This window comes from Anas platyrhynchos, chromosome 9 (assembly GCF_047663525.1).
Source record: "Anas platyrhynchos isolate ZD024472 breed Pekin duck chromosome 9, IASCAAS_PekinDuck_T2T, whole genome shotgun sequence".
Lineage (NCBI taxonomy): Eukaryota > Metazoa > Chordata > Aves > Anseriformes > Anatidae > Anas > Anas platyrhynchos.
Window position 1 is genome coordinate 2,309,990 of NC_092595.1, and position 27,836 is coordinate 2,337,825.

General features: G+C 39.4%; 1 protein-coding gene and 1 non-coding gene across 3 annotated transcripts; both read right to left on the reverse strand.

Moving 5' to 3' along the window:
* Positions 1–3,314: 3,314 nt before the first annotated feature.
* On the reverse strand, positions 3,315–27,753 carry KPNA4 (karyopherin subunit alpha 4). Of its 2 annotated transcripts, none has more exons than XM_027464724.3 (17): positions 27,421–27,753; positions 20,595–20,639; positions 19,896–19,985; positions 19,780–19,806; positions 19,643–19,695; positions 17,911–18,006; positions 17,708–17,793; positions 15,055–15,141; positions 14,015–14,184; positions 13,872–13,916; positions 12,408–12,539; positions 12,052–12,180; positions 10,319–10,423; positions 8,624–8,695; positions 7,772–7,934; positions 7,014–7,108; positions 3,315–5,233 (listed from the first exon to the last, which is right to left on the reverse strand). In XM_027464724.3, the coding sequence occupies exons 1-17, from the start codon at positions 27,487–27,489 to the stop codon at positions 5,135–5,137; spliced, it is 1,563 nt and encodes a 520-aa protein (XP_027320525.1). In that variant the 5' UTR covers positions 27,490–27,753; the 3' UTR covers positions 3,315–5,134. The 2 variants fall into 2 exon arrangements, with proteins under 2 accessions (XP_027320525.1, XP_027320524.1); XM_027464723.3 differs by having other exon boundaries at positions 19,780–19,809.
* On the reverse strand, positions 11,389–11,700 carry LOC113844652 (small Cajal body-specific RNA 7). Its single transcript, XR_003499366.3, has one exon. It is a non-coding gene; the product is annotated as a small Cajal body-specific RNA 7 (non-coding RNA).
* Positions 27,754–27,836: the final 83 nt, after the last annotated feature.

Consider the following 27,836-nt stretch of genomic DNA (forward strand, 5'->3'; position numbering starts at 1 on the left):
TGTCACAGTATTGCTCGGGCAAGGGTTTCAAAGCTTTGTGCCATGAGAGCCATGCACAGAACTTGATTGGTAACAGACAGTCACTGAAAAACAAACAAACAAACAAAAAAAACCCTTGCAGCTCATGAAGCCCTCAGACTTTGGTCTTGATTTCAATGTCAAACCAACTACTGGAGTTACATGGGCTCCTCTTTCCACGCACAGAAGATAAGCATGGTTCCTGGGCTAGCAAAGTCTGTAGCTGTCCATGGTATTGGAGTGTTCCCCCACTCCCCTGCCCCAAGCTCATGAAGGTCTACGTTTCAATTTCATGTTTGTTGAAAGAAGATTCTCCATCTCGATACTCCAATTTCTGTGGTGATGGATGAGAACACGTTGCTACTTTACTAAGGGACCTATGCGAAGTCCACTGCAACAGCAGGAAAGACCTCCACAGTGCCCGAGACTCCAAATGGCACGGACACTCAACCTGGAAGTCGTTTTATTTCTGGGGTACAGGCACTGCATAATATTGAATAAAAAAAAATTACCCTTCTACTACTTCTCACCCTGAAAGTCTTAAAGAACAAGTTACAGCAGCAGCAGCCCAACCAAGGGAGCTTTTAACACTAACTCACAAAATAACTGACGATCAGAATAGAATGTATATTAGTTTATAGCCAGTTTATTCTTATGTACTTGCAATAAAAATAAAAATTTGCAAGATGGGACAACATTTAATGTTAAAAACTACCAAAGAATGACATTCTTTCTACTGTGATCTAGTATTGCCAATACAGACTCCAGACCATATGCTTTTCCGTCAAACTGCAAAGTTTCTGTAATGGATTTACCAACAGACTGCATCTAGAGTTTCCCACATCTCTCATTTTTGGATAATAGTAATTACCATTGTTTTATAGACACTTAGAAGTCTATCAAAGGTATTTTCTTCAAGCTATTAAAACTGTCATACATGGAGTTCTCCTTACCTTTGGAGCACACCAAAGAAGCAGAATAAATACAGGAACCCAATTTTGCAGGATTTACAAGTAAGAATGGAATTGCTTTATGGAAATTAAGTTTCCAGTCACTATTCTGTAGGTACTGAAGCAAGGTTAACTCTTTCAATGAAGCGTGTGCCTTCCAAGTTTCACTCTGGCAGTAGCTAAAACTTGCTACTACTAGGAGTTTGTAAACTTTACACATTTTCTGCTACTAAGTTTCCTTTCATAAAGTCTATTTGATCCAGATGCATGACTTCTGTAATTGTTTCCAGCATTGTGACCAGCGTTCCTGCCAGTAATTTGGTGACATGCAGAGTTGAGGAAACATTTATAGTTAAAAGTGGCAAAGAGTCTGCAAGTATTAATATGAAGACATTCTTAATTTTAAAACAGCTGAAGCAATTCAGTAAGTTATGCAATAAACTGTATGATAGTTGTTAACAAACACATACAGATTTCTTCAGTGTCAGTTAGAAAAAGGCACCCCCCTCTTTCTTCCTGGCACATTCGCAGTTTTTAGGCGGGTTTTGAAATTGTGTGAAAGCAGATCTTGTTAGAGAGAAGCAGTCAGGGTCTCTTGCTCAGGACCAAGTTACCTTAGCTGCCATTCAGTTTTGCTTGACATCCTTTTATGTTGCTTGGTAGCTTAATGTACAACCCGCAGTTATTTTAAAATAGCGAGACCAGCCCATTCCACTACCAAAACAGCAGAAATAGACAACTTACTGGGAACACTTGTGATCCACCCGATGATACAGCTGTAGGAAGGAAAGATGAAAGGTATCTCTCTGCTCAAGCTTCATGCATCCAGCAAGGGGATCCTCCTATGCTGAAACTCCTCACACAATCAGGGGCTATTCCACATCCAGTAGTGGGAGAGAAAGAAACAGGGTCAACTTCTCTCAAACTATTTTTTCAGATTAAATTTGATACTCTTCCCTCCACAGAACTTCTCCTGGCTAAGTCAGCTAAGTCCAGTCCTAAAACCCCATGACAGCTATTTGATCTTTGAAGTAAATATTCTACCTGGAATCATTTATACTAGGGATTAACTTTTGACCTCCTAACAGCTCACTACTGTCTTAAGTTCAACTTAAAAGTCAGTTTTCTACTTCAAAATACTGACAAGGCAGATTAGTGTACAACCTCACCTCTGCATGTCTGGTTATTTATATTAGAATTGAACAGTGACTAAGAAGCTATCAACTGCATGATTACAGTCTAATTATCACAGAGCAGCATTCTGCTAATGAACAGCTTGAGAAGCATACCCCAAAAAGTTCCTTCTGAGTTCCTTCTGCAGATGAAGCATTTCCACCACTTAGTAAAGTCAGAAGCTAAAACGTATCCAACATTGCAGGTAAGCATAAAATTGGTCTGGGACTTGTATCACAGCAATGCCAAGTTGTACCCTTAAGTAACTGACTTACTTTCTATTTTAATCTGTCATCCTGACCAGGCTCCTAATAGTGAGCTTTGAGGTGAAGTTTTCCTTGTTTGTATCCCTAACATCCCATGCAACTCCCCCTTTCCCCAGGAATTTAATTACCTTGCACAGAAGCTTTTGGGGAAGTAAAAACATTACGATTTCATTTCACTTTTGCTGCTGAACTCTGTACACTGCCCCCTTGTGGTTGCGGGAACTTTGAAACTTCCAATAATTTGGTGTACCAACAAGGCCAGGATCTGCTGTGAACCAGGTGATGAGAATTTACTGCCTTTTAAAACAAAAGCAAAGCACTGTGACAGCACTAGGTTTAAATTTAATTTGAAGTAAACCCATTTAAGTAGGTAGTATCTGAGGAAGTGCCAGGAGGAAGCATTTACTGTTGGCAGCAGGGGTACAGATTGGTTGATTTTTTTTCCCAGTTTCAAACATACAAATCACTACAGACATCCGCTTTTCTCTTACCCCAAGAAAAGGGTCTCTAACAATGCAGCAATTTTCTCCAGTACATCCTTCATAGGCAGTTTAGCGTGAAGTTGATAAAAAGAGTAATTTTACTTACCGTACATCAGCTTCTTAAAAAAAAAAAAAAAAGCCATTATACCAAGTTAACCCTTACAGAAGGTAAAATGATTACTTTGGTTTTACATGGAAACAACTTATTTGGTGAATACTTACTCTGTAATTAGGCAAAGTAGTAATATATACCAAAAAAAAATTGTCAAACCTATGTAACACACTGCACTACACTACACTTGGCATGTAAAAAGCAGTCGAAGATTTGGAAATTGTAATGGCAACCCAATATTCTTCACATAATCTTCAGCACCTTTTCACAAAAACTGGAGCGTATATACAAAAAGACACACCGCACACAACGCTGTTGCAAGTTTTAATGTTTATTTCCCCAAGACAGCCTAGCCTGCACTCTACTTGGATAAATTTCACAAGCTAGTTTCCGCTGCTTCTAGTTTTAAACTTTAACCATGTTTCTGATGACAAGGAATGCTGCAAAAATACTCTAGTCCAACAAAGAGTTATGATCACAAAATAATCTTTATCCATTCTACAGTGTTTCAGAATTACCAGTTGATTTTAAAACACAAGGTAGATATAGATGCTAATGGTGGCTAATCTGGTATGTTTTATTATAGCAAACTGTTGTTCATGCAACACTTGTGCTCAAAGGGGAAGGCACAGCATTTCCTACAATGAGCCACCTTATAAAGAGTTCATTTTGTACAAATTTGTAACGTCACCTTTAATTTAGTGTGCAGAACCTCAAAACTGAGGCATTACTCCAATTATAAAAACACTTGCATCCCTTTTGTGCAAGTTTTAAAAATACAAAGTTCTCTCTAAAGTGGCTCAAAATAGATTGTTCATGGCTGCCTACATCTAAGATAAAAAGAGTCTAAAACAATTGGATTAGGCATATTAAAGGTGTTCAAACCATGACTTGATTTGTACATCTATTCACACCTCTTTTCGGTCTTTATTCGGCAGTACATATGCACCAAATTCCATTTTTAGAAGTTTCCATATCATTTTCATAGAAAACAAAGTTTGAAAACAAGTAACATTGAAACACAGCACGGTATTCTACCACAACGGAAACATTTGGTTACAGGACTCAACAAAATCTAAAAATGAACTATGCTGTAGATTACCACATGCAAAGGTCTTCATGTTATCTTTGAAAATGAAAAGGATGAGATTTTATTACCACATTTTACTGCTTTCTACTATTATGGTAACTTGTGTACTGCAACACAGTCTATTTGAAGGGAAATGTATGATTTTTTTCATGCAAAAATCTACAAATTAGTTTTGATGATATGGAAAGCTTTTCATAACATCAAACATTCATCTGGTGCAAATGCACAGGGAAGCCTTCCTGAAATTCTGACTTTACAAGTAACTAATAAGCCATACAGGAAAGAACTTAAAAATAACTAAAAGAAAAATAAGAGGGGAAAAAAAAACAACAAAAAAAAGAAACACAGGCTGCAGGAGTAAACCAGAGTCTGCTGCTAAACCGGTCTTTGTTTTTGTGTCCAGTGTAAGTTAACACTTATGAACTCATTTTGATGATTTACTAGGTTTATTATCAGCCCCCTGAAGGCGAATCAAGCTTGCATGCGTTCACATACAGCATCACAACCATACTCTCGTACACACGCCACTCCAGGACTAGGAGTCTGCTTCATGACTGAAGAGCCCCAGATTTGAAACATGAGCCTGGCTCCACAGCATCGAGTCCAGACATTCATTCAATGTTGTCCATTCACACGGTGCTTCATAGCAAGGCCTGGGCTCATTCTCCTTGGACTTATATGGGCATCCTATTCTCTTATGCTTACAAGGCTTGATGATGATAGTACTGCATTTCCCCCCAATTGCTCTAGTAAGTCATTGTTCCTTCTCAGGCACTGAAGATCTTTGACCTGTAGCCCTTTTTCTTTGAACAATCTAAATAAGCATTCAGTGTGAAGTTTTTCATTACATTTTGCCACTCATTCTCACTCGCACCCACTCGCCATCTTGACTTCATTTGGGCTTTTCTGTGATTCCAAATGAAATCTTCACATTTTCTTTCCCGATTTAATGCAGCAGCGGATCCCATGAGCCAAGATTGATGGATCAAACCTTTTTTTTTTTTATTCAGTGCTGCATTGTACCTAACTTCCAAAATACCACTCTAAAACTGGAACCCTTCTGCTGGTACATTGGCAGATGAATTGAAACCATATGTTCCGCCTTGTATTGCTTCTGGTACAAGGCTAGGATCTTCATCAATCTGTTGAAAGAACAAGAACACTGTAAGAATTAACAGAAACACAGAAGTCTCACTAAAAAGAGATAAGCTTAAAGAACTTTCCTCCTTTCAATTGATCTCCTTCATTGCATAAATTCCTGTTGATCTTTCTCAACTTAGTAAGAGTACTATTATGACAAAGTAAGTTAGCCTGAAATGGTTTAGATTTTATTTAGTAGGTAGGCTACATAGCACCCAGTAGTCTTACTTATGAAGTTCTCACTTCTGGCAAGCATTCTGTCAACCAAACATCATACTTATTGCCAGTTTATAAAGCATCACTGTTCTTAGAAGCAACCAATATCACTAAATCATATAAGGAATATGCTGAAACTGCAGTTTCAATTTAAACAGGTAGTATACAGGTTACCAAATTGGCACTACATTAAATTCCAAGTCCTGTGGTATACACAAAATCTGAGTTCCTAAAGGAGACCTGTGTTACTGTTTGTATAAAAATGGGACTCTAGAAAAAAAAACAACTCTACTTGCAAACATGCCCTACCAAGTTTTACCATTTCTGTAGTAATCTGTTCAGCCAACAAGAAAACCCTCATTTCATGATGCAGACTGACGTTATTGTATTCCCTTTCTACACAGTTAGCTTATTTTATGATTTAAAGTGCATATAAATCAAAAGAGGGTTTTAGATTTGTATTACACTTTTAAGCTGAAATAAACATTCTTGATCAGCCCATCTTAATTTTCACTTCATGCATCCTTATTTTCACTTGACACCTACCTCTGCAACTACTATTCAGAATCTTTTTTCTTAAGAAGCAGAATCTCAGACTTGGTACTCAAGTCAGCAGGGAGCTTATCAGATGTTAAAACCAAGCTTAGTCAGAAGCTGGCAGTTCAGAGAACCATTTGAAGGCTAGTATTTTGTTCCCTCAGGTGCAGCTTAAATTGCCTATCAGAACTTCAGATGACAGTCATCATGAAGAATGGAAGACATGCAACTGGTTTACGCAAGGGGCTCATCCGTCACTAACTCTGATGAAGTTTTAAGCAACTAGTTTATGCTGTTGACACCAAATAACCCAATGCTATGACACTTTAGGATGCCAGTGGACAACTCAATGCTTTTCTCATCCAGACTAAAAACAGGCAAGTTTTTCAGAATCCATGGCTATAAGCACAAGATCTATGCAAGTAACCCTAACAGTGAGGGCAAACTTTCAGCGTAATAAAGTTGTCCCACTTAAGGCCAGAGAAATTCATATTCAGTTACGGTGATAACATCCAGCAGGCTGTTTACATGAAAACTCATCCTATTTCTGCTATCTATGCAACTGCACCACTCAGGAATACAGATTAGGACAAGGCTTTTTATTTATTTAAACAGATGTCCTTCAAAATCCTAGAAGCCTCTCGTCATTGCCTATAATCAACTATTCAGAAAGGCTGCGGCATCAAGTTAAAAATTCCATGAGCTTAATAGCCCATTTTAGATTTTTATTTAATCATATTTAGAATTAATTTTCTATTCTGTCAGTACTGGTCTGATGGAATTTTAATAAAGAACGCTAGCTACAGTTTCAATGAATGCCCTGAAATAAGTCTGTAATTTTGCATACATATGTGCAGCAGTATTGTAAGTGCTCATCAGTGAATTGGGTAGAAAAAAATTCTGAAAAAAAAAATGAATAAGTGCTTCTCTATAAAGCAGTCTTTAGAGCTGTTGTCGCCCTTTTGAACCATGTCTATGAAAACAACCAAATGATTACAAAACCAGATTTCAGAGCTATAACACACTTACATCATCTGAAGAGAAGAACTGATCAATGATCTCATAAGCCAGTTTGTAGATGTCTTCATTTTCATGATTTTGTAGCTGTTCGATTTTCTCCAGGCCTACAGAGAACACAAAAAAACACAGTCAAGTTGGAATACTAAGTTCAGACAAAAAAAAATCCCTCTCCATAAGGCCTCATCATACAAAATCATTAAAAACAAAACCAGGCACAATAAAGTGAATCTCAATAAGATGCTGTTAAAACCCACTTGACATGCTTAAGTATAAAAGACTTTGCTGAATCTCTAAGAAGCTATCAGAGGTTGAGGAATACACACTACAACAACAAAGTACATCCAGTCATACCACAACAAAAGTCATAAGGTCTATGCCAGCAACAATTGTGTTCTCTTCTCTTGTCCCTGTGAGTGGTTGGGGGAATCTTTGGAGATAAGGGGGAGGACCAGGGGATGGCGGAGGGCAGTAAGTACTAGATCATACTCCCTTTTCCTAAAAACATCTTTTCAACACCTGGTGTCGTTGCCATGACAGGTGAAATTCCAAATCCACATGCTTTTGGATGTGGTAATGCATGCCAGTTACTGATCTGTAGCTCAATTATACAGCAAGTAGCTCCAGGATGATAAAAGTTACTAGCAGACAGGTGCAGACCACACATATGAATGATTTGCTTAAAACACCTGTGCCAATACACACAAGGGCACATGGTAGGAGATCAAACAATTTCTGCAAAACAGTATAAAAACAATTAAGCACCATACCTCCACACTCTTCTATAAGATTGGCTAATGTTTCTGCTTCATCTTCAGCCATTTTTAATATATTACTTAGTCCATCCAGAACCACTTGCACTACTTGTGCATCTTTCACTGTTAGCAAATTGCAAAAGGGAGGAATTACATTTTGTTGAATTAAGTATGCCACCTAGGGGGAAAAAAACACAAATAGTAATCTCATGAGTGTGACAAAGCACCAGAAGCACACAAGCAGACAAGTTTAATGAAATCAAAGCACTTAAAGTTACTAAACAGAATAAGAATAGTTTGTAGCAGTCACTTTCAGACCTTTTTTTTATAGCATGAACAGGTAACATCTATGAATTATGTTATCTGGGTATATTATATATTATTATAGCAATATATACGTATATTATTGTAGCAATATATGAGTATATTGCTTAAACAAATACTAGATACTGTAAATTTTTCAGTATTAGAGAAGTTTCAACCTTGTCTTTGAATGACACACGCCCCCGATTCAATATTCTGGGTTGACAAGGAACTAGTATATTTCTATAATGATAGCAGCCACTGAGTAATTATCACATTCTTATCCAAGCAGGGAAAAAAAGTGGAAAAAAGATACTACTGCCAAATGACCAAGATTCTTATCAGAGCCTGAACGCAGTTATCCATATCTACTCAGCCCCATCCCAATAGAAGTGTCTCCACCCAAATCCCCACTGACATGCCTGATCTCAGTTCATTCCAAAAAGAGAAACTAAATTCACTCCTTAATCCACTGTGGAACAAAAAAAAAACAACTGGAGAGTAGTCTACACATTCATAATCATGGCACAAAGTCTAAGGACCTTTTCTTAAGGTTTGACTCACTTGGTCTTTTCTTCCGCTGATTGTTAAGTTGCTTATTGCCCAAGCAGCTTCTTTCTGGGTACCAAAGTCACCCTAAAATTACAACAGTAAATAAAAGTAAATGTTCCAGTTCTTATATGCAGTATTTTACTAAAAGCTTCAGCTCCCCACAGTAACACCATATCAGTTTTCATTAAGGAGGGAGGTTAACTAACAGATCCTACAAATGTTTGAGTCTACTTGCAGTGCAGTCATCCCATCCCTGCAACCATGTTTTTATTGATCTTCCACAGAAAGTTTGTTTGTAGCACAGCGAAGAAAAAAAACAGCGCTCTCCTCTCTCACATTCTTTATCAACAGCTGTCACATATTACAGGGAGCGATAAGTGGCAAGTGTCCATTTTGATAAACATACCCCACATACTATATTAGTACATACTATAACTGTCTGCTTCTGAAGTTAACCAAGTTTTCTTTTTTTTTTTTTTTTTTTTTTAAAAAAGTGTCTCATTTGCTTTTCTCTGTGACCAATAAGTTAGCATTTATGAATACTTTACTTAAGGAAAAAGACAAAAAGACAAGTATTTCTTCAGTCTTAACCCCAGTCTTTATTCAGGTGAAAGATACTCTATCTTTGTCTTGGCTGAAATCATAAGATTGGTATTTCTAGCTTCCTTCCACACTTCAAGAAAGAAATCAAGCCATGGGTAAAGCAAAAAGTGGGAAACTTTTCAAAGATCGTAACGTGGTACTGTTCCCATGAGAAAGCATGCTTTTAGCTCCCTTCTCTCTCATAAGGCAGATCCTTGGAAACACAATGCAGTTTGGATACTAGTGTTTTAAAAGACACCAAGGTTCTACATTTGAAATCCAAAACAGGTATTTGAAGCCCAGAAAGACGACTGATTAGCATTCAAGCCTGGTACTCAACAAGCAGTGAGAAACTGAAAAAGCACGAGAAAAACATTCAGAAATGTTTGACAGCAACTATGTGAATTCACTATTTAATAAAAAAAGGCAATAAAAGCTTTATCTCTGCAACCTTATGTATCACTGAAAAGTAGCGTACATCTACACAGGCATACAGCATGTTGCCATTTCTGCAAATAAACAACTGAACACCATCTACAGTTATCTTCTACACCCATCTATTTTTTGTTGATAGGTTTACTTGTTAAAAAAATATAGGACATTGCCATTCCATGATCTAGTATTACAGTATCATTACTTGGATACTCTCAGACTTGATAAACGTCGCAAATGATCAGGTTAATCAATGCAACTGTTGAGCGTGTCTTGTGGTTTCCAGATAAGGCAGAGGAAATAAAAAGGAGAATTAAGTCCTTAAACTCTGGCAAAATGTTGGGAAATACCTCATTGTTCCCCATCCACACCTCTTTGTGTTATATTTGTGCACACAATTCTGCTCCCAGTCTTTACAAAGAAAAAAAATAAACAAGACTAAGGAGGAACCAAGGATTGACCTGCTTCTTTCCCCTAATACGTTCAATATGCCCCTCCTCACAGCTCTTTGTGAAAGATCATCCAAAACAGTAATGTACTTCTTGCCATGTATGAAAATGCTCAAGGGTAGACATTATCATTATTCCCCTCCACACACCCCATTTCACAGTACTACGTAAAACAAAGCAATGAATTCAGTGTTATTTTCCCCACTTCAGGAAACAAACAGTTAAATTTTTCTTGTTATCTAACCTTATCTAGAAGATGTATTATCATTGGAACAAGGTTTGCATCTATTACTGCCTGAACTTGCTGCTGATTCCCTGCAGTGATGTTAGATAGGAACCACACCGCTTCCTGCAAAATAAAAAGATTTGAGAAATCATTAATTTGGATACTATTGTATTTTGTACTTTATTTCCTCCAGCAAGTTTTTAAATTCATATTTTCGGGTCTGCAATTCATGCAATTCTCAAATATAGTTAAGAAATGATAGTACGTATGTGAATTCCTAATGCAAACTAGACCTACAGGACACAAAGACGAAAGCCTCGCCTTGGGAAATGCTGCAAGGCTCTTCAGTCTTTCACTGTAACCAAGTTGCAACCCCAAATCCACAGACTAAGTAGAAAAAGTATTTAACAAGGCTACTTATGAGCATTTCTAATTGATTCTGTTACTGAGGACGGCACAGCAGTTTTCAGCTGATGGTCAGAAAAGCTCCAAAATACAAACTAGCACATTTTCCAAACAAGTGATGGAAGATCTATTCTACCTGCTCCACAACATTTCTCATTTGTGTCAGTCATCAAGAAAATGCACTACCTATCATTTAAATTCTTGCTTTTTCAGGAATATTGTAAAGTTATAGGACCCTTCTATTAGCCCAAGACACCCCTTCAACAAGGGAAATGGAGGTGTCTAGGAAAACGTTTAAGGGAACAGTTTTTCCCTCTTTTGGGAGTATGCCCTCCCAGTCCTCACATTTAAATGGTGAACTAAGCCAACGACTATGTATGAATTCCTACGTTAAACAAGGAACAAGAGCCCTTCCCTGCACACCCACCTCCTAATGCTAAGCCTATGTATTTAGTCAAAAAATAATGAGCATATACTGAATATACTGACAAATTTTATGTGAAACTAATCTCCTTGTTCTAATCTTACAGTTGATACACTTCTTTATCAGAAGCTTCCCACCACTCTCTTGGTTCCCCTCTCCTCTCAACTTAACCAGGATAAGAACTTTTTGGACAAATATTTCTATCAAAGTGAGATTCAGAATTCACACATTTCTGTACTTGAAAATTCAACTGAGTCTCTTGGATCAGATCACAGGATCACTTCTATTAATGAACCTGTTAGAGATTTAAGATGCCTAGGCCTGTCTTGGTGAGCTTGTTTTGGGCTTTAATCATCGGCAATGTCGGAAAACAGGACCCCAAAATTTAACAACATGCCTCAGATGCACTCCGGAATCAGCACTTCATTATCAGTGCCCCCAGTTAAAGCCTCTTCTATACACGCACGCACAGACACACACGCACCCCCGCCCACCCACCCCATTTAAATGCTATTTATCACACACACTCCATTCAAAGAGACATCCAATTATCTCTATTTCATCACTTCCAAGAGAGTCAGTTTAATTAAAATGTTTCACGTATCAAGAATTCCAACTTTTAAGTCAACAGACAGAATTACAAGATTTAATTAAAAATTAAAGCTTGAATTTTTATGAAATTAAACCAGAAGAATCAGAAAACAACCTTTCTTGTCAAGTACAACTTCACAGCTCCTCAAGAGATTTTCCTATAGATCTCAAATTCAAGAAAAAATATCACCACCCTATCTGATCTTGACATAAGCTGGTATTTTGTAATTAGTTACTCAAATCTCTACCCTACTACGTTATGTAGGTTCCAAGAGAGCTAAGCTGAATATAAAGGAGTTACCAATCAGGTCCAAATTGTGCAGTGACATACCTTATTAATTTTTTCTTTGGGATGTGTCAGAAGTGCTGGAAAATGTGAAAGAGCTTCACAATTCAGAACTACTTGTGTCTGTTCGTCGGTACCAGTGACAATGTTTCCTACAGCTCTCAGTGCAGCAGTCTGAAACAAAACACATTCACTTCATTCAAACAAAAATCTTTTAAATGGAAACAAAGATTTTTCTAACTGAGCACATTCTATACCTTCAAATGGCTGAAAAAATACAAATGCCACATCACACAGGAAAAGGTACTTTTTACACCTTAACACAGTTCATAAATAGAAACCAGCTACTTTCTCCAGTATTGCATCTTGAGTAATGCTCCCTTCAAGTTATCTAAACTTACTTGCACTTTAACTTCTTGATGACTGAGAAGAGGAACCAAATGAGGGACTATTCCAGAGTCTATCACCATCTGGATCTGTTCGTTGCCAGCATCCGTTAGATATGAAAGCGCCCAGACTGTATCTACCAATATCTAACATAAAAAAAACATTTGTCATTAGCACATGAGCATCAGGCTTAAAAAAAAAATTAAACCAGAACTAACGAAATACAGCAGATTCATATCCATAACCTACTTTGCTCTACAAACTTCATACCTTTCACTCTAAATAATTCTGATCTAGACCTGCTATTCGGCCTAGCTCCTAAGAATACAGAGACTAAAAACAACTGAACAACAGCTAAATTGTAGATTACAGCCAAAAATCTAAAGGATATAAGCACCATCTAAACATAAAATCAAATATATCTGCCCTTTCCTTGAAGTACTATTGGACAACATGAGATATGAAAGATGGTCCCCTAGAAATAAGAGAAATCCCTAGGAAATAAACTAGGGGCATTTAACATTCTAAAGGAAATGGTCCACACATCATGTAAGATCAAGTTATTTTTCTTAGCATCATGCCAAAGCATTTAAGAAAAAAAAAAGCTAAAAAGTTTTTTGAAGTCCGGTGCAGCAGCAACTTAGAATTTCTTCTGCTTAAGTATTCACACAGAGGAGCAAATTTCAGCAACAGTAAATCTAGATATTTCAAGTGACAGCTCACAAAAAAAAAAAGACTGAGCTAGCAACTTTTAACTGATCCACAAATACAATGATTTCAAGATATTTGTATAAGCTTCACTGTCACCCGTTTATATACAGGGAATTAACGTATATTAACTAAAGTATGCATTATAATTATATTTAAACATTTTGGTAAAGCACTGCTGCCATAATTTAAACTGAACTGTAACTTCACTAAAGCAAAGATTAAATCTTAAGTAGTTCTGACTTAGGTCAGCTTCTTGCCTAAACAAATCTCATAATTTTAGTGAAGTCATTTACTTCAACATTAAAATAACCTAATGACCATACTTAATGTCTCAGGTGCGTTAACAAAACCTAATACTAGCTAACATTTCTAATATTTTATATATGCAGATACCTATTTTTCATTACAGCCACAAGCTTAAGTGCTAGTCAAAAATCTACGTAGATCTATTAATAAATGCTTGCAGAAAAACAAGTGAAATTGTAATCTGATTTTATATCAGGATGAACTTAGAAACACATAGAAAAGCTGGGAAAAATGTAGGGAAAGCACATTCAAGTAAGTACTTGTAAAAATATATAGAGAAATAGGACAAAATTGTAACTGTTACTTAAAAACAAAGATATCAAAATAAGCTTAACATAATGTGAAAGAACAGGTTTATCTATTTATTTTACAGAAGAAAGTTACTCGAGTATGGCAAACTTTACAATTAATGTAAAAAACTACACCTGAACACAAAGCTGTCTCAAAGTGGTGTTACTTACATTTACATCTGTGTGGTGAATTAAAACACAGAGAGCTGGAAGGATCTGAGGAGGAAAAGAACCATTTGACAGTTATTTTTAAGGCATTCAGACACTCAGCTTCACTTTAGTTACACTGACTGAGCAGTGAATAATTCAGTCACCTCCTGAATGGTTTCCATCGGCGGAGGAGGATCTTTGTGACGGCACAAGTTGACCATGACCCAAGTAACATTTCTTAAGAAAGTTATGGGAATAGATGGGCTGATAAAGGACAGCAGTGGTTTCACTACTCCAAGACTAATAACGTAATCTCTACACTGGGGTCCATCACCTGTTGAAGATATCAAAAGTATGAAGACAAAGACCATCACATTCCATTCACAAAAAGAACCACCTCAAAATTATCCTCTTAAATTAAAAACAGAGTGCAAATCCCTAAAGATAACCTGAGGACACTGAGCGGTAAAACATAATGTATGCACAAGCCCAACACCTTGTTGTTTGGGAGACTAAACTGCCTCATCTGGTTCTGCATACATCCAACAATATCTAAAGAATTATTAATAATGGCTACTTAGTAAATAATATTGGATCCACTCTTCAGCATCCAGGCTTATGAAGGAGTCAGTCTACTGCAGCTTCTGTATATTTAAAACTCCGATCATTTGCAATGCATACAAAGCTTAAGAATATGAGCTTTGGAACTATGTAGATATACAGATATGTATCTATCAATTACACACTTACACAAAGCCTCCAGCCTCCTGTCCAGTTGCTTCATTTTGAACTACTCATTAAAAACAACTAAATTCTTAAGAGAAAGGTGTTAAAGTGTGCACAAAAGAAAAATTAAACAGAAAACCAACTGATCACAACTCATCTAGAATTCTATACAACGTATGTCAGCTGAGGCCAGATTTCAGAACCCAAAGCAAAAGTTTTCATTCTAACTATCTGCATGCCTGTTTGCAGATAATTTGTTCTCCTGCACCTGCAATGAAACCGTGGAGCCATGTTTTTGTGTGTATACTTCAGCACATGATAGAGAAAACAGGAAGAAGTTCAGAACAGGGTAACTGCCAGCAACAACTGCTTTTTATCTTACAGTTGTACACCTCCAAGTTCTAACACAAAATCTTACTTATTTTATTCATTCAATTTCAAAAGGAACTTAGTTTTTAGTGGCAGGAATAACACAAACCTATGATATTTCCTAAAGCCCACACAGCTTGTTCGCAAACATTTTGATGAGGCGAATGCAGCAGTCTCAGAAAAAGTGGCACAGCATCTGAAAAACACAAACAGAAGTCCATGCAATTATTAAGAAATTCATCTCTCAAAAGACAAAATAGTTGACATACTTGATCATTAAATACATTTTCAGACTGCATGAGAAATTCTTCCCTTTGTTGAGTACTGGTCAGAATTAACTTCCAAGATGATACTGAAATAAGTCACTGTGTATTTTTCCTCTCATATTTCCAGACTCCATTCAGCATCTTTTTACAATCTTTATGAAAGTATACATACTGCAACAGCAGCTGTTTCTGTGAAGGCAGTCATCTTGGTTGAATATGGATATCCCATCTTTAACTTTAAGTCTCATTTTAGACCACTAAGCTTTGGCTGTACTCAATTTGAGAGCCATAATCCAACATACTGGGACAACCTAGCACGTCACTGCAGAACAGGTTTCAAATGCTGCCATTACATGACAAAAAAGGGAGTCAGTTGATTGAGCAGCAACAAGTTTCCAAACAGTAACACACAAACAACCCAAACTCATCAAGTGAGCTACATTTCTAACTCAGACAGAATCCTCCTAATGTTTAAAACTGAAGCTGAACCACTATTTAAAGCACATTCTGTGTGCACCACACCACACTTAACTAATCTCTTTTCTTTAACCTTAGCACTAAAGGTGCTTGCTTACATTAATGACAAAGTCTAGTCTGAAATAAGCACTCATTTACTTTAGATCACATGAAATTTTAAGCGATGCTGGTATTTTGTAGTACAACATTCAAGGAAAGCCTTTTTTGAAAAATAAGGAAACGCATCACAAGGAAATTCATATTTTCTACTAGAGGTATTTTACAATGCCTATACACAAGAGAAAAAAAGTTGTCCCCAACAACTACTGTGTGCTTTCAGAAAAATGACCGACCTTTTTTAAATTAAAACAATCGTTAGAAGAAATAAAACATACTTTCATATGTTTTAAATATTAGGTCAGCTAATATAGAGCACACACACAAACCTAGCTAAAATTCAGACCATCACAAAGATAATTACTGTAATTGGCACCCATCTTCAATCCATCAACAAGCTAGGTTTAAAGAAGTATTCTAGGTCATCAAGAGGTGTGGAGCAATATACACTAGTTAGGTTTCCTGTAGAAAATTCTAGATGCAACTGCAAATTGTAAGTATTAGCAATGATGCATACTTTGATAAAGCTTGGATTTGACCCTTGAAGTTAACAGGCTTTTAACAGTTTGTAAAAGCAAGGGAAACCAATCTTGCAAACTATGCAGTCTTAAAGCAAATGTTCATTTAAAAGAAGTCCTTAGACTGAAGTCACCTGCCTTAAATTTCTTTGAATTTGCTATTGATAATTAACCTATTTTCTAATTAAGAATTGATGAAACCCACCCAGCCACCTAACAGCCGGGCTGGTGCTAAGAACTTTCTTATCAGAGATGTATATACCTATTATTTAAAAAAACATAGAGAGAGCCAGACAACACACAGGTTGTGAGAAGCCTGTAACTGCTTAGCACTAACAATGAAAAAGAGATAATCTACCTCAATCACTCAAGTTAAACAGTCAGTCACAGAAGGCACTGATATTTCATCACAAACCACAACATACATTTTAGAATTACTTAACAAAAGAAACATTGGCATTGCATCACTTAAACCACAATACACATTTTAGAGTTACTTACTACATTGAAGTTCCAAGTAGTCAATTTATAATGGTGGTGTTGGGAAAAAACAAACTTAGGTATAATTCTGGGTCTTTTCATTGTTAGAAACATGTGTAACAGTATCAGCAGCACAAACTGCAATACAACACTAATTCCAACTATTAAAGATAATGGTATCTCACATAGTGCAATTTTTGTGGATTTCTTCATTGGATTTTTGACATACTTTTCTTTAAATGCATGTTTGATTCTTCCATGGGTCTCAAGGAAGAAGCTCTTACGACACTTCTGTTTTGGCTTTTTTTTTTTTTCAGATCAGTTAGGCCATGTTAAAAGTACAGAAGATAGTTTACAGTACTTGGCAGTTCAGATTTCAAGTACAATTCCTCCACAAACTTCATATTCCTCAAAACACTAAGGCCAGCGTAGTGTTTTTGCTTCAACTTGATTTTGGAAGAGAGCTGGATGAGATTCTCTCTTTTTTTCCTTTTTTTTTTTTTTTTTTTTGACTTTTTAATATTTGAAAACCGAAAACCAGCAGATATAACTCTGCTACAAGTGTGAGTTCCCAGAAGAGATTACTCACCATCATGAAACCCAACTGAATTTAAAAATCTGAGAAAATGAAGAACAAAAGCAGGTGTGCACTTCAATTGATGCTGCTTGCCAGAGAAGAAGTAGAACTTCTGGCAGGAGACTTCATGGGCAGGTCCTTCAGCGACGGGCCTGTGATTGACAACTCAATTTCAACCATCCTAGCTATCTCATGAAAGGACCAACCCTATCACATGGATTGGTGAACATGCTTGAGGTACACGAGAAACAGGAGTGTGGATGCTCTTTACAGTATCATTCAGATCTTCTGATTTTTGTGGAAGCTACAGTGCATGCTTTATCAATGATCAAATACTGTTGGACTTACTAGATTGAACTACGGCCTGTGTTTGTTCAGAGGTTCCAGATGCAATGTTTGTCAAAGCCCATGCAGCTTCAAACTGTAAAGAGGGACTACAAAATAAGAAAAAAAAATATTGCAACATGAATTTTCAACCAGAACTCATAAGCACACTAGCTAAATTCTGAGAATTCTCACAATGTAATATTCCAAGTTGTAGAAATACTCACTTGTCATCTCTTTCAAGACAGTGCACTAAAATAGGTAATATTCCGGATTTTATTAGGTCATCAATTGGTGGATTGCGATCACTGGAAAGCAGCTTTCTGTTTAGGAAAAGAAAACAGAAACTTAAATCACAGAACGAGAAGCGAGGACTAGGAAGGATCTCAGGAGGTTGTTTAGTCCAACCTTCTGTTCAAAGTGCAGCTATTGCTATCGCTTAATCAGGTCAGTCATGGCTTCATGTAGTTCAGTTTTGGAAACCTCCATGCAGAGATTCAACAACATCCCTGGACAGACCATTCCAGTGTTGTACTATCTTCTGGCAGAGAATTTTCTTACCTAGTGTCTACCTCAAAGATGAAACAGGCTTGTTTTCAATAATAAGGGAAAATAACTAAGCCCCAAAACTGAGATTACTGAAAAAAAAATAAGTTATTACATTCATTGCCTGTTTCAGTGACCACGTTTCCTCTGGCAACAAACTTAAAAATTAGTCAGTCAGGAAAATAGAGATCACCACAGTTACACCCTCCTGCAGCTTCTCCCTCCCCCACCCACGAAGGGAGATAAGACAACCCTGGCTGCTTTGACAGGAACAGCAGAAACACATTTCTTCTTCTTGCTCAGTGACACGACAGTCATAGTGCAGACTACTCATAAACCACCTGCTCAAACAGGTAGAGAACTCTTACTACAAGAGCCAATTAATGCTTCAGGTTTGGGGACAGTAGTTTTTAAAAATGTATTGAAAGAAGCATTTCTAATCAGTTTTCTGTTCCTGTTATTCCAGCTGTTTGTTTTGGGGGTTAGACATGTGCAAGATTGCTCCTTCCTGCTCCAGCTTCAGACTAAAGGATAGTACAGATTAAATAGTTTTAGAGGAAAACAAATGCTTCTCAGCCTTAATTAAAGCCATTCCAGCAACTGCACTGACTTAACTTCAAATTAGTTTTCAATTTTAAAAAATTAAAGTGTTAAGACACTCAAGTGGATGTTCCCATCTCCTTTTAAAACAGGCTTAATCAACTATATTTTAGTCTAACTTGCCTTAGAACAGCTCTATTTACTACAACGTTGTTCTACACGATACTACCCTGAGCTTTTTGAAGAAGGCAAGTTGCCTAATGGAAACAGGCACAGAAACCACTCTTTCCCTTATCTGTTTTAAATACATTAACTGCCAAACATCAAACTGACTTCCAGATATAAGAGAAGTCAGCTGAAATGGAAGTCTTCCCTTGCACATCCCCCAGACACTCTGGGTAAAAATGCAAAGCTGTAGCTCTGCTACAATGACAAAGCAGTAGGTTCATGAAACAGCAGTTACATACTGAATTTATGCAAGCAAAGTTTATAGAAGCATTTTAGAATACTTCAACACATGCAACTACAGAGAATTCCTCCTAAAACAAAAGGTGGTTTTAGTGGCCTAATCCATGACAGAACTAGCAAGAAGGATTTTGACAGTTCTTTCTGTATTTAAATGTAAAGACTTTGTAGCCCTGCTAGCTATATTTTATTGTACTATGTAGTACTGAACTTAAGTGAATCTTAGTATATACTTGTACATAACAAAAATTCTGACTGCTTCAAAGAACCACATATTTCATCTGAAGTTCTGTTTATCAATGATTTTCATCAGTAGGTGACATACTTTTTCCAATTAAGCTGGAATACGTTGTTTGAATTCAAGCACATGGTAAAGAATGAAAATGGTATATTTGAGAATTGCCTTACCTTGCAGCCTGCACGGCACTTAACTGTATACCCTGGTTGTCACTTGAAGCATTCTGAAAGAAGACAGAAGTCAGACCTTTCAGAATTTATCACCGTGATATGTATGATGTTCAGAAAATCCATTTATTTTTTTTTACCTGTACTATTGCTTCCAAAGAAGTGTTCTGCTAGAAAATAAATAAAACAACAGTTAGAAAACAGAAATCTCTAAAGTAAAAGTAAAGACACAGTTTAAAATTAAGTTAATTCTTACCACTCTAAAGTCACCATCTATATCAGAATCTTCACAGATATCCTCATGAGGTACATTTCTCCTCTTCAGAAGATGCTCGTCTCTTTTGTTCTTAAAGAGAAGGGGGAGTTGTTAAGAATGGAAGAGAAGCTTCTTTTTTAAACCAGCATCATAAGCATTCTTTCACTGCTACTGTTAAAAGCTCCAACGTTCAAGAAGTTGGAAAAAGCAATAGAGGGAAGCGTTATTTTGGAAATCACTTTTGCTTAGAAAAATTCTCCAACTTCATCTACAGCATTAACTGTACTTTTGTTGCAAGTTTCATATTCACATATCCATCACTGACACTACAACTTGTTTGTTAGTATTTATAACAAGACAAGGCCATCCCCAGAAGTTACTTCTCTGTTCATCCCATAAGTAAATCAAGTTATGACTACATTTCTCAGGAATTATATTTCCAATGACTCTAAACAGTGCTGAACTACAGTTTTGGGAAATAAAACAGCTTTATGTCTCCAGACATAACACCTGGTTTTGAAAGGAAAAAAAGGTAAGCCTTTTAAAATCTTTAAAGTTACAATCTTTAGAAATAAAATCCTTGCTGCAAAAGCAAGAATTATTCTCCTCAGTAGATTACAAATACAATTCTGTTTTTCTGGACAGAAACAGTGAAATACAAAATACCATTTTGTCAAAACAAATACTAGTTCATCTCACCTTTCTCAACTCCACGACAACTTCATTCCTTTGTCTTCTCATAGTCTGAAAAGAATCAAAACCAGAAGTATGTTATGTTCTGAATCTATTTCAAGTGATTAAGATTTTGCACAACTATTTCCAAGAGATGCACTTTGAACAATACTTGTACACAAGATTTCATTTTCACTATAGAAGTAGCAATCAAACAGGAAGTTGAAATAATTATTCTTGTCTGCATTATTGCACAATAAAACAGTCTCTCCTAGGTCTCTGTTGAAAAAAAAAAAGGATACTGAATGGGAGAATAAACAACTGTCTTAAAGGGCAATGTTGAAAGGAGTTGTAATACTTCTGGTGCTGTTCTGTTTTATACACAAGCACCATGGCAAAGTAACAAAGCACACTAAGTTTGCCTGGTATTCATGACCCTTTCTTCAATCAAGAAACTATAAACTACACTGAAAAAGCAGGCTGAAGTTCAGATTGTGCAGGTAATCCTCCATATAAACAAAGTACAGCTGCTAAAGCAACAACTGACACTAATTAATTCTTCAGAATAAGCAGATCCAGACAACAGCACACCCTTTTCCACACGATGCCACCAGGCTCCTTGTACTAGCGCACCAGTGAGGTCCTCTGCCACACGAAGCATGGCTGGTCGTACCAGAGCTGTGCCTCACCCCAAAGCCAGGCTCTGCACCACCACTCATTTCTCCCAGATACTGCAGTAAATTCACAGATTTCAGCTGTGCACATTCACTACTGCATGAAACAGAACTAGCTCTGTGCCTTGGGGAATTGGTTCCTAAACAAGTTCAAATTAAAGGGACCTAATAAGCACAGTTGAACTATGAAAATATTATTTAGAAATGAAAGCCACATAAAACCCTTGGTACTGTAAGAACAAATCTGTTTGCTTTTCTACAGTCTCCCATTTACAGTATCCAGAAGAAGATGGAACTGTACATACACAGAAATTGGTTTACTAGTGCCTGTGTTAGCACAGTGTAACCAGAAAGAAAAATCATTTGATCTAGTCTATAGTGATTTTATTCGATACTTCAAACTCTACAGTGAACGAGCAGAATTAAAACAACTGTGTTTTTACTGAGCCCCTGGCAATTCCAGAGCATACGGGACTGTATTAACGCAGGACGTGAGAAAGAGGAGCAGCTAGGAGAGCTTCTGGGTGGCAGCAAGAACCAGCTCTGAAGGGAAGGTTTATGGCTCGACTTTCAGGATCAGAATTATTTTTACTGAAAGGAATGTACATTTTATCAGAATCCAAACTTGGACTCTGAGCAAGATACTTTAACTTCTCAAAGGATGGAGTTAAAGGAAAAGGGGGGCAAAAAAGGATGAGAGTGGAAAAGCAGGCATGGTTCCCCACTGCTTTGGAGGTAGAGCCCTTCATCGTTTGAGGCCCAAAATGCAGTTCATCGTGAGAAAAACAGGCTAAAAACAGCGGTGAGGAACACCCACACCCCAACAGCTTCCCGTGATATAAAAGGCAAGGCACGTGCCAGCCCAATGCAGCTGCAGCACCTGGAACCACCGGGGCAGAGGCACAACAACCAAGTACACGCCGACTGCCCCACACTAAAAAGCACCAAAGCAAGTAGCCAGAAAATGTGTACATCTTCAAGGAATGTTAACAGATCAAACAAAACCAGAATTAATAGTGGAGCCCAGTGCTGCTGAGATTCACTGCCATAACTTGCTCTCCACAGCAGATAAGCTTTTCAGATGTTTCTTACAACTCTTCAGATGATGGTGAGAATCTCAGAAGTGTAATCTCTGAAGAGGGAAAAAGTGTACTTGATAATAAATCTTTATGAATCCAGCTCCAGACCAACGGATGTTCTCTGCACTGCTGTAATACTTCTCTTACACGTACAGAAACGAAGCTTTAACGTTTTGTAACAGTTCCAACTCACGTCCATACTGACACAACACGAAGAAAAAGTTCCAAGGAGAAAAGTTCCTTCAGCACCTACCTCCCTGCACGTGCACTTGTTAAACGCACACTGCAGGCTGCTGGCATGGCCACAGGGCAGCCCATGGCCCAGCGCTGCGCAGCACAGCACAACACGGAGCACACATCACTTGGGCACAGGGAAAGCCCTGCCTGCAGCTGCAGGCGCCACAGGATGCTGTGCCCAAGGGAGCCGCGTGCAGCTCGAGCCCAGCAAAGCATAACCCTGGGATCCTGGTGAAGGCGAGTGGTGGCTCCAAAGAACAGAACTGAAGGCGAGAAGCTCTCAGTCATTTATCCATGCACAAAGCGCTGCTGTCCTTCCAGAGAACCTGACGGTGGTCAGACCTGGCATGCTCAAGTAGAAAATAAAATGAGGAAAACTCTCAAAGAGACTGCAGAATTGTACCAAACCCTGTGATCTCACACAGGTGAGAACGAACAAACACCTTTATGCCCATAACAGTTATGGCATGCAAACGAATCATACATAAAGAGAAGATGGATCCCAACAAAAGATTCTTCCTGCCAGACTTCAATAGCTGTATTAATAGCTATGGTTCAAGCCCTTCAGCTGATCACCCAAATCCCACGTTAGCTGCAGGATCCTGACACATTCCAGCGTTTTTCACAGCAGCACCTGATTCAGAAGCATTCCTCCCTCAGGAACAGCTCAGACCTACCAGTCCTTTCTCAGGATGCTGGCATATACCTGGAGTTTGTTCTCAGCTAATGTGCCCTGACCCCTCTTCTACCTCTCTCTGCATCCCTGCTCTCAAAAACCCAACCCTGCCATGCACACAGTCTGTCTCCATCCTTTTTGGGGGGATGCTACTATAAAGCATTTCACCTGAGCAGCTGTTTGTGCACCTTCAACAGGAAAAAGGTCTGGCAGCATACACACCAGGAAGGGTAGAACTTCACCTACTTCTCCTATTCGAGCAAACGCTTTGCCAAATGCACTGCTCCTACAGTGGGACTGCACAGGCACTCCAGGAAAGGGATTTAGGCCCTCCTGCATGTATTATTTTCCTCCTATATTGTTTCATTTGCAGACCACAGCAATGAAGTCTGCTCTGAAGATCAGAGATTAAAATCCCATAGAATTTTAATGCCCACAGTCTCTACAAGGTGCCACCTGAAAAACACATCTCAGCAACTCCGCCTGCTCTGGAGTTATAACAGGGACTCTCAGTTACAAAAAAAAAAAAAAAAAAAGAAAAGAAAAAATCAATGACATTGTGCATGCTGTCACTCCAGTTTTTCTCGGAGAAGTATGACTTTTTAAACAAAGTGTGTAAGCTTCATCACAGAAGTGCAAGTCAGCATGATGGAACCTATTTTTAACTAGCTCAGAGTGAAATTCCTGCTCTCCATCAGTTCCTTCCTATTGGAATTGCAACCAAAGTATTCTGTGCGGGACACAGGAAAGGGTGAAAAGCTTCTAACCACCTGGGAGCCAGTATCTCTCATGACATTACCTTTCTTTCAACCCTCTAAAGCTTCCTTGGTGTTTCCAAGTACATGGCCACTATTACAAACCCAGTGAATTCCAGGGGCAACTCTTGTCCTGACGTAGCTAATCTTAAAGCATCCAGGCTCAATAGCTGCTCCAACCCTGGTTTTGAAGTACCCTGCATCACAACGCAGCCTCATTTTGCATCACTCATCTCTCAGTTGCAGAGCAGAAAGCTGTTTGACACTTCTCCTGTGCTGGCACTATTAAAGCAATTCTCAGTATCTCACCCAACCACACAGGCAAGCGAGGGAAGAAAAGGGCAGCATAAAGTCACCAATTTCTTCCAGTCTTTCCAAAGGAATAATACTTAAAAATACAGCTTTGATTTCATTTCAGAAAACCTAAACATCAATCAAACTTGAATGCTGCAGTGAGCAACAATCACCCCCCCCAAAAAATAAAATGTTTAATCAAACAAAAACAGCAAAAAATTCTTTTCCACCCTTCCCAGGACGAAGGCTGTACTTAAGACCCCGGAATGCAGCAGCACCAAAGGGAACTACTCAGAAACAGCTCATTCACAGAACTCTGTCTACTGCAGATGCAATGGGCAGCTTGCACTTTTTCCTTGTAGAGAAGAGGAAGATCTAGTATTTGATTCCAAGGTCTATGGTACCACAACAACAAAAAAAATGTTAGAAAATAAGATTTCTTATCACAAAAACAGAGAAAACAGCTCAACCGTTCTTATTCAAGGGAAAAAAAAACAACAAGGCCAAGTAAAACCTGTTTCTCATGGAAGAGGAAAGATGAAAAAAGTACAAGTCACCTTAACTAGCTCTCCTAGTAAATAAGCATTTGCATAATTTATTATAAAACAACAAATAGGCATTCTTTTCAGTATGATTTATTTTTTTTTAAATTAACAAGTGACTATTCCTGCAGTTCTGTAAGGCCAGCTCCTTCTCACCATGAAAGTGCAATTTTTTTTCCCCCCCACAGCTCTGACTCTTAAATCTTGGAAGAGCTTGGAGCATCCTGCACCTCCTAACTGGGACTTGTAAGCTCTACACAGAGATACAAATACTGCCCTGGAGTTAGCTGCAAACTACTGCTCTCCTGCCACAAACTCCTCAAATACTGAGCATAAACTTCTTAATATTTCCTTAATCAGTGCCATAAATAAGAAAAAAGAACAAGCAAACGGTTTGTGTTCCTCTATTCCCCATGTTGCCACCAATCTGTCATCCCAAAACACATGGCAGCAATAGCTCACAAGGTGACATGTCCGTGCATGCATGTTTACCCAACCCTTAATTGTATGAAGGAATTGTGTTAAACTCTATGTAAAACATGTGTTTTTGTTCCTTTTTCAAGGCCAGACTTTGTATTTTTAGAAGCATGTTGATATGGACTGGAAAACAAAAATCCACCTTTAACTCAGTAAGTATTCAAAAAGCTAAATAAATGCTCAGCATTTCTGAAGCTGAAACACTGAAAATCCCCTTTCTGCCTTTTATAAGATACACAATAACCTTTTTGGGAAGGGATAAGACCTGGAAGCTAAGCACAACGTGACAGCAACTGCTATGCAATTAACCATAAATTGGCTGATTTGAGCAATATGTAAGCATATAGATGTTATTTTATAAGTTTGTAATTTGCAACATGTCAAATCTCACAGCCTCTAGAATTACCTGTGAATTTGGCATTCCCAAACCTAATACTGGGGTAATTCACTTTTTCTGACATGCCAAATGGAGGCAAACTGTCACAGAAAAGAAGGATCACCAGTGCTGAACTGAACTAACTAATGGCTAAAAACACAACTTCAGCAGAGGTTAAACGGGGGAAGAGTGAAGGAGGCAAGATGAAGGAAAGAGATAAAGATCAAACGCTGGCTTCCTATGCGAAGTAAATAAGTCATCCTCCTGCTAGAAGCAGCGCAGGATCCCCGGCGCTGGGAGCCAGCTGAATATACTCATTAGCAACTGTTGCTGCCATAGGATACTTGGCTGGGAGCAGACATCACCCACACCTCACCCTCTAACAACACATGTGGCGCGTAAGCAGTTAACGAGTGATAGCCATAAGCCTGAGCCATTGTATGAAAAATAACCATCCCGGCTAGTTATTTTAAGTAGCAAGCGTATGCTCCAAGAGTTGTTGGGTAGATGTCAGCATCTAAAATTTAACACAGCCTCCCAGGGCTTCTGTCGCGGTGCTGAAGGCCGCTTACATGCTTCAGCAAATCCAGAACAATACTGAAGAGGCTACCTGCTTCCTGAGGCTCAAGTGCCCAACTGATTTTTTTATTTTTTTGTGTGTGTGTGTGTGTGTGTCCATCCTGAACATTTTCACTTCAGCCAATTTACGTCAACCCTCGGTACGTAGGCACCACAGGATAAAAAACACGGATGAACTGCAGCCTGTATGTTCCCTTTGCTTTCATTTTTAATGTGCTAGCACGTGCTTCACTGTGCACCCTTCTAAACTCTCCCTGCTTTTAGGGTTATCTACTCGCTGATAACAAAACAATTTATACAAAAACAGACTAACATCTTAGCAAAGAGTTGCTAACAAAGCTAAGAACCCTATCAGTAAACACTGCAGCAATTGTTCCCACTTCCAACTTCTTTGGCATCACTGAGCGTTGTATGTAACTGAAGAGCAAGTTGTTTGATTGAAGTTATAGACTGAGGGACTACCGATGCCTGGATTACCTAAGTGGGAAACGTGGCAGATGTTTTCATAAATGACAGCAACTCAAACGCTGCCTTTATTTAAATAAACATGTCGTGCGGAGTGCGGTGTTTAAGGCGAGGATCCGGCGTCACGCCAACCACGGGGACACGCAGCGAGGCCAGAGGAAAGCAGAAACGGGAAGGCCAAGGCCCGCTGCTGCCTCCCCACGCACAGTTCTCCCCACAGAGGGCTGCTGGGCGAGGCGTGGAGCCCGGCTTCCCCCGGTGACCGTTCCCTGGGGCACCCCCAACCCCCCGCTCCCCTCCTGCTTCCCGGCCGAGCCGCGGGGCCGCCTCCTCCAACGCGTGCGCAGCGGCCCCGAAGTTCCCAGGCCGGGCAACCGCCTCCACCGCCACCCGCCTTGCTTAGAGGGCGATAAAGCGGGCCGGGGGGGGGTGGGGGGGGTTATTTTTGCGTTAGAGGGGACAGCAGGGAATCTGTATAAGCCCCGCGGGGAGGCCCTGTGGGGGCTGTGTGGCGGCGGGGCCGGCCCGGGCCTCCCGCTGCCCCCTCACGGCGGAGCCCAACGGCCGCGGCCGGCCCCGGAGCGCGGCCTCCGCCTTCCTCCCCCCCCCCCCCCATACCCCGCCTCGCTCCCCCTTCATCTCCTCCTCCTCCTCCTCTTCCTCCTCCTGCCGCTGCTGCCAGGCGGATGCGGGCCCTACCTCCGGGTCGCGGCCTTTGTTCTTGAAGTTCTTGAGGCGCTGGTTGTCCAGCTTCTCCTGCTCCGCCATGGCGGCGGCGGCGGCAGGGGGGGGAGCGCGGCTCCTCCGCCTCCTCCTCCGCCTCCTCCGCCGCCTGCCGGGCCCGAACCCGCCGGGCCGGGTCCCGCTCCGCTTCCCCTTTCCTTTTCGGGTCCTTTTTTTGGCCCCTCAGCCGCTCCTTTCCCGCTGAGGCGAGGACGACGCCGCCGCCGGGCCTGCTCCGGGCGCCGCTGCCGCCGGGGCCGGGCGGAACGGGCCGGGAGGGCGCTGAGGGGAGGAGAAGGGGGGGGGGGAGGGGGAGGGGGAGGGGCAGCCTCGCTCTAGGCCGCCCGGCCGCGCCCGCCCATTGGCTGCGCAGCGCGCGCCCGGCGGCCAAT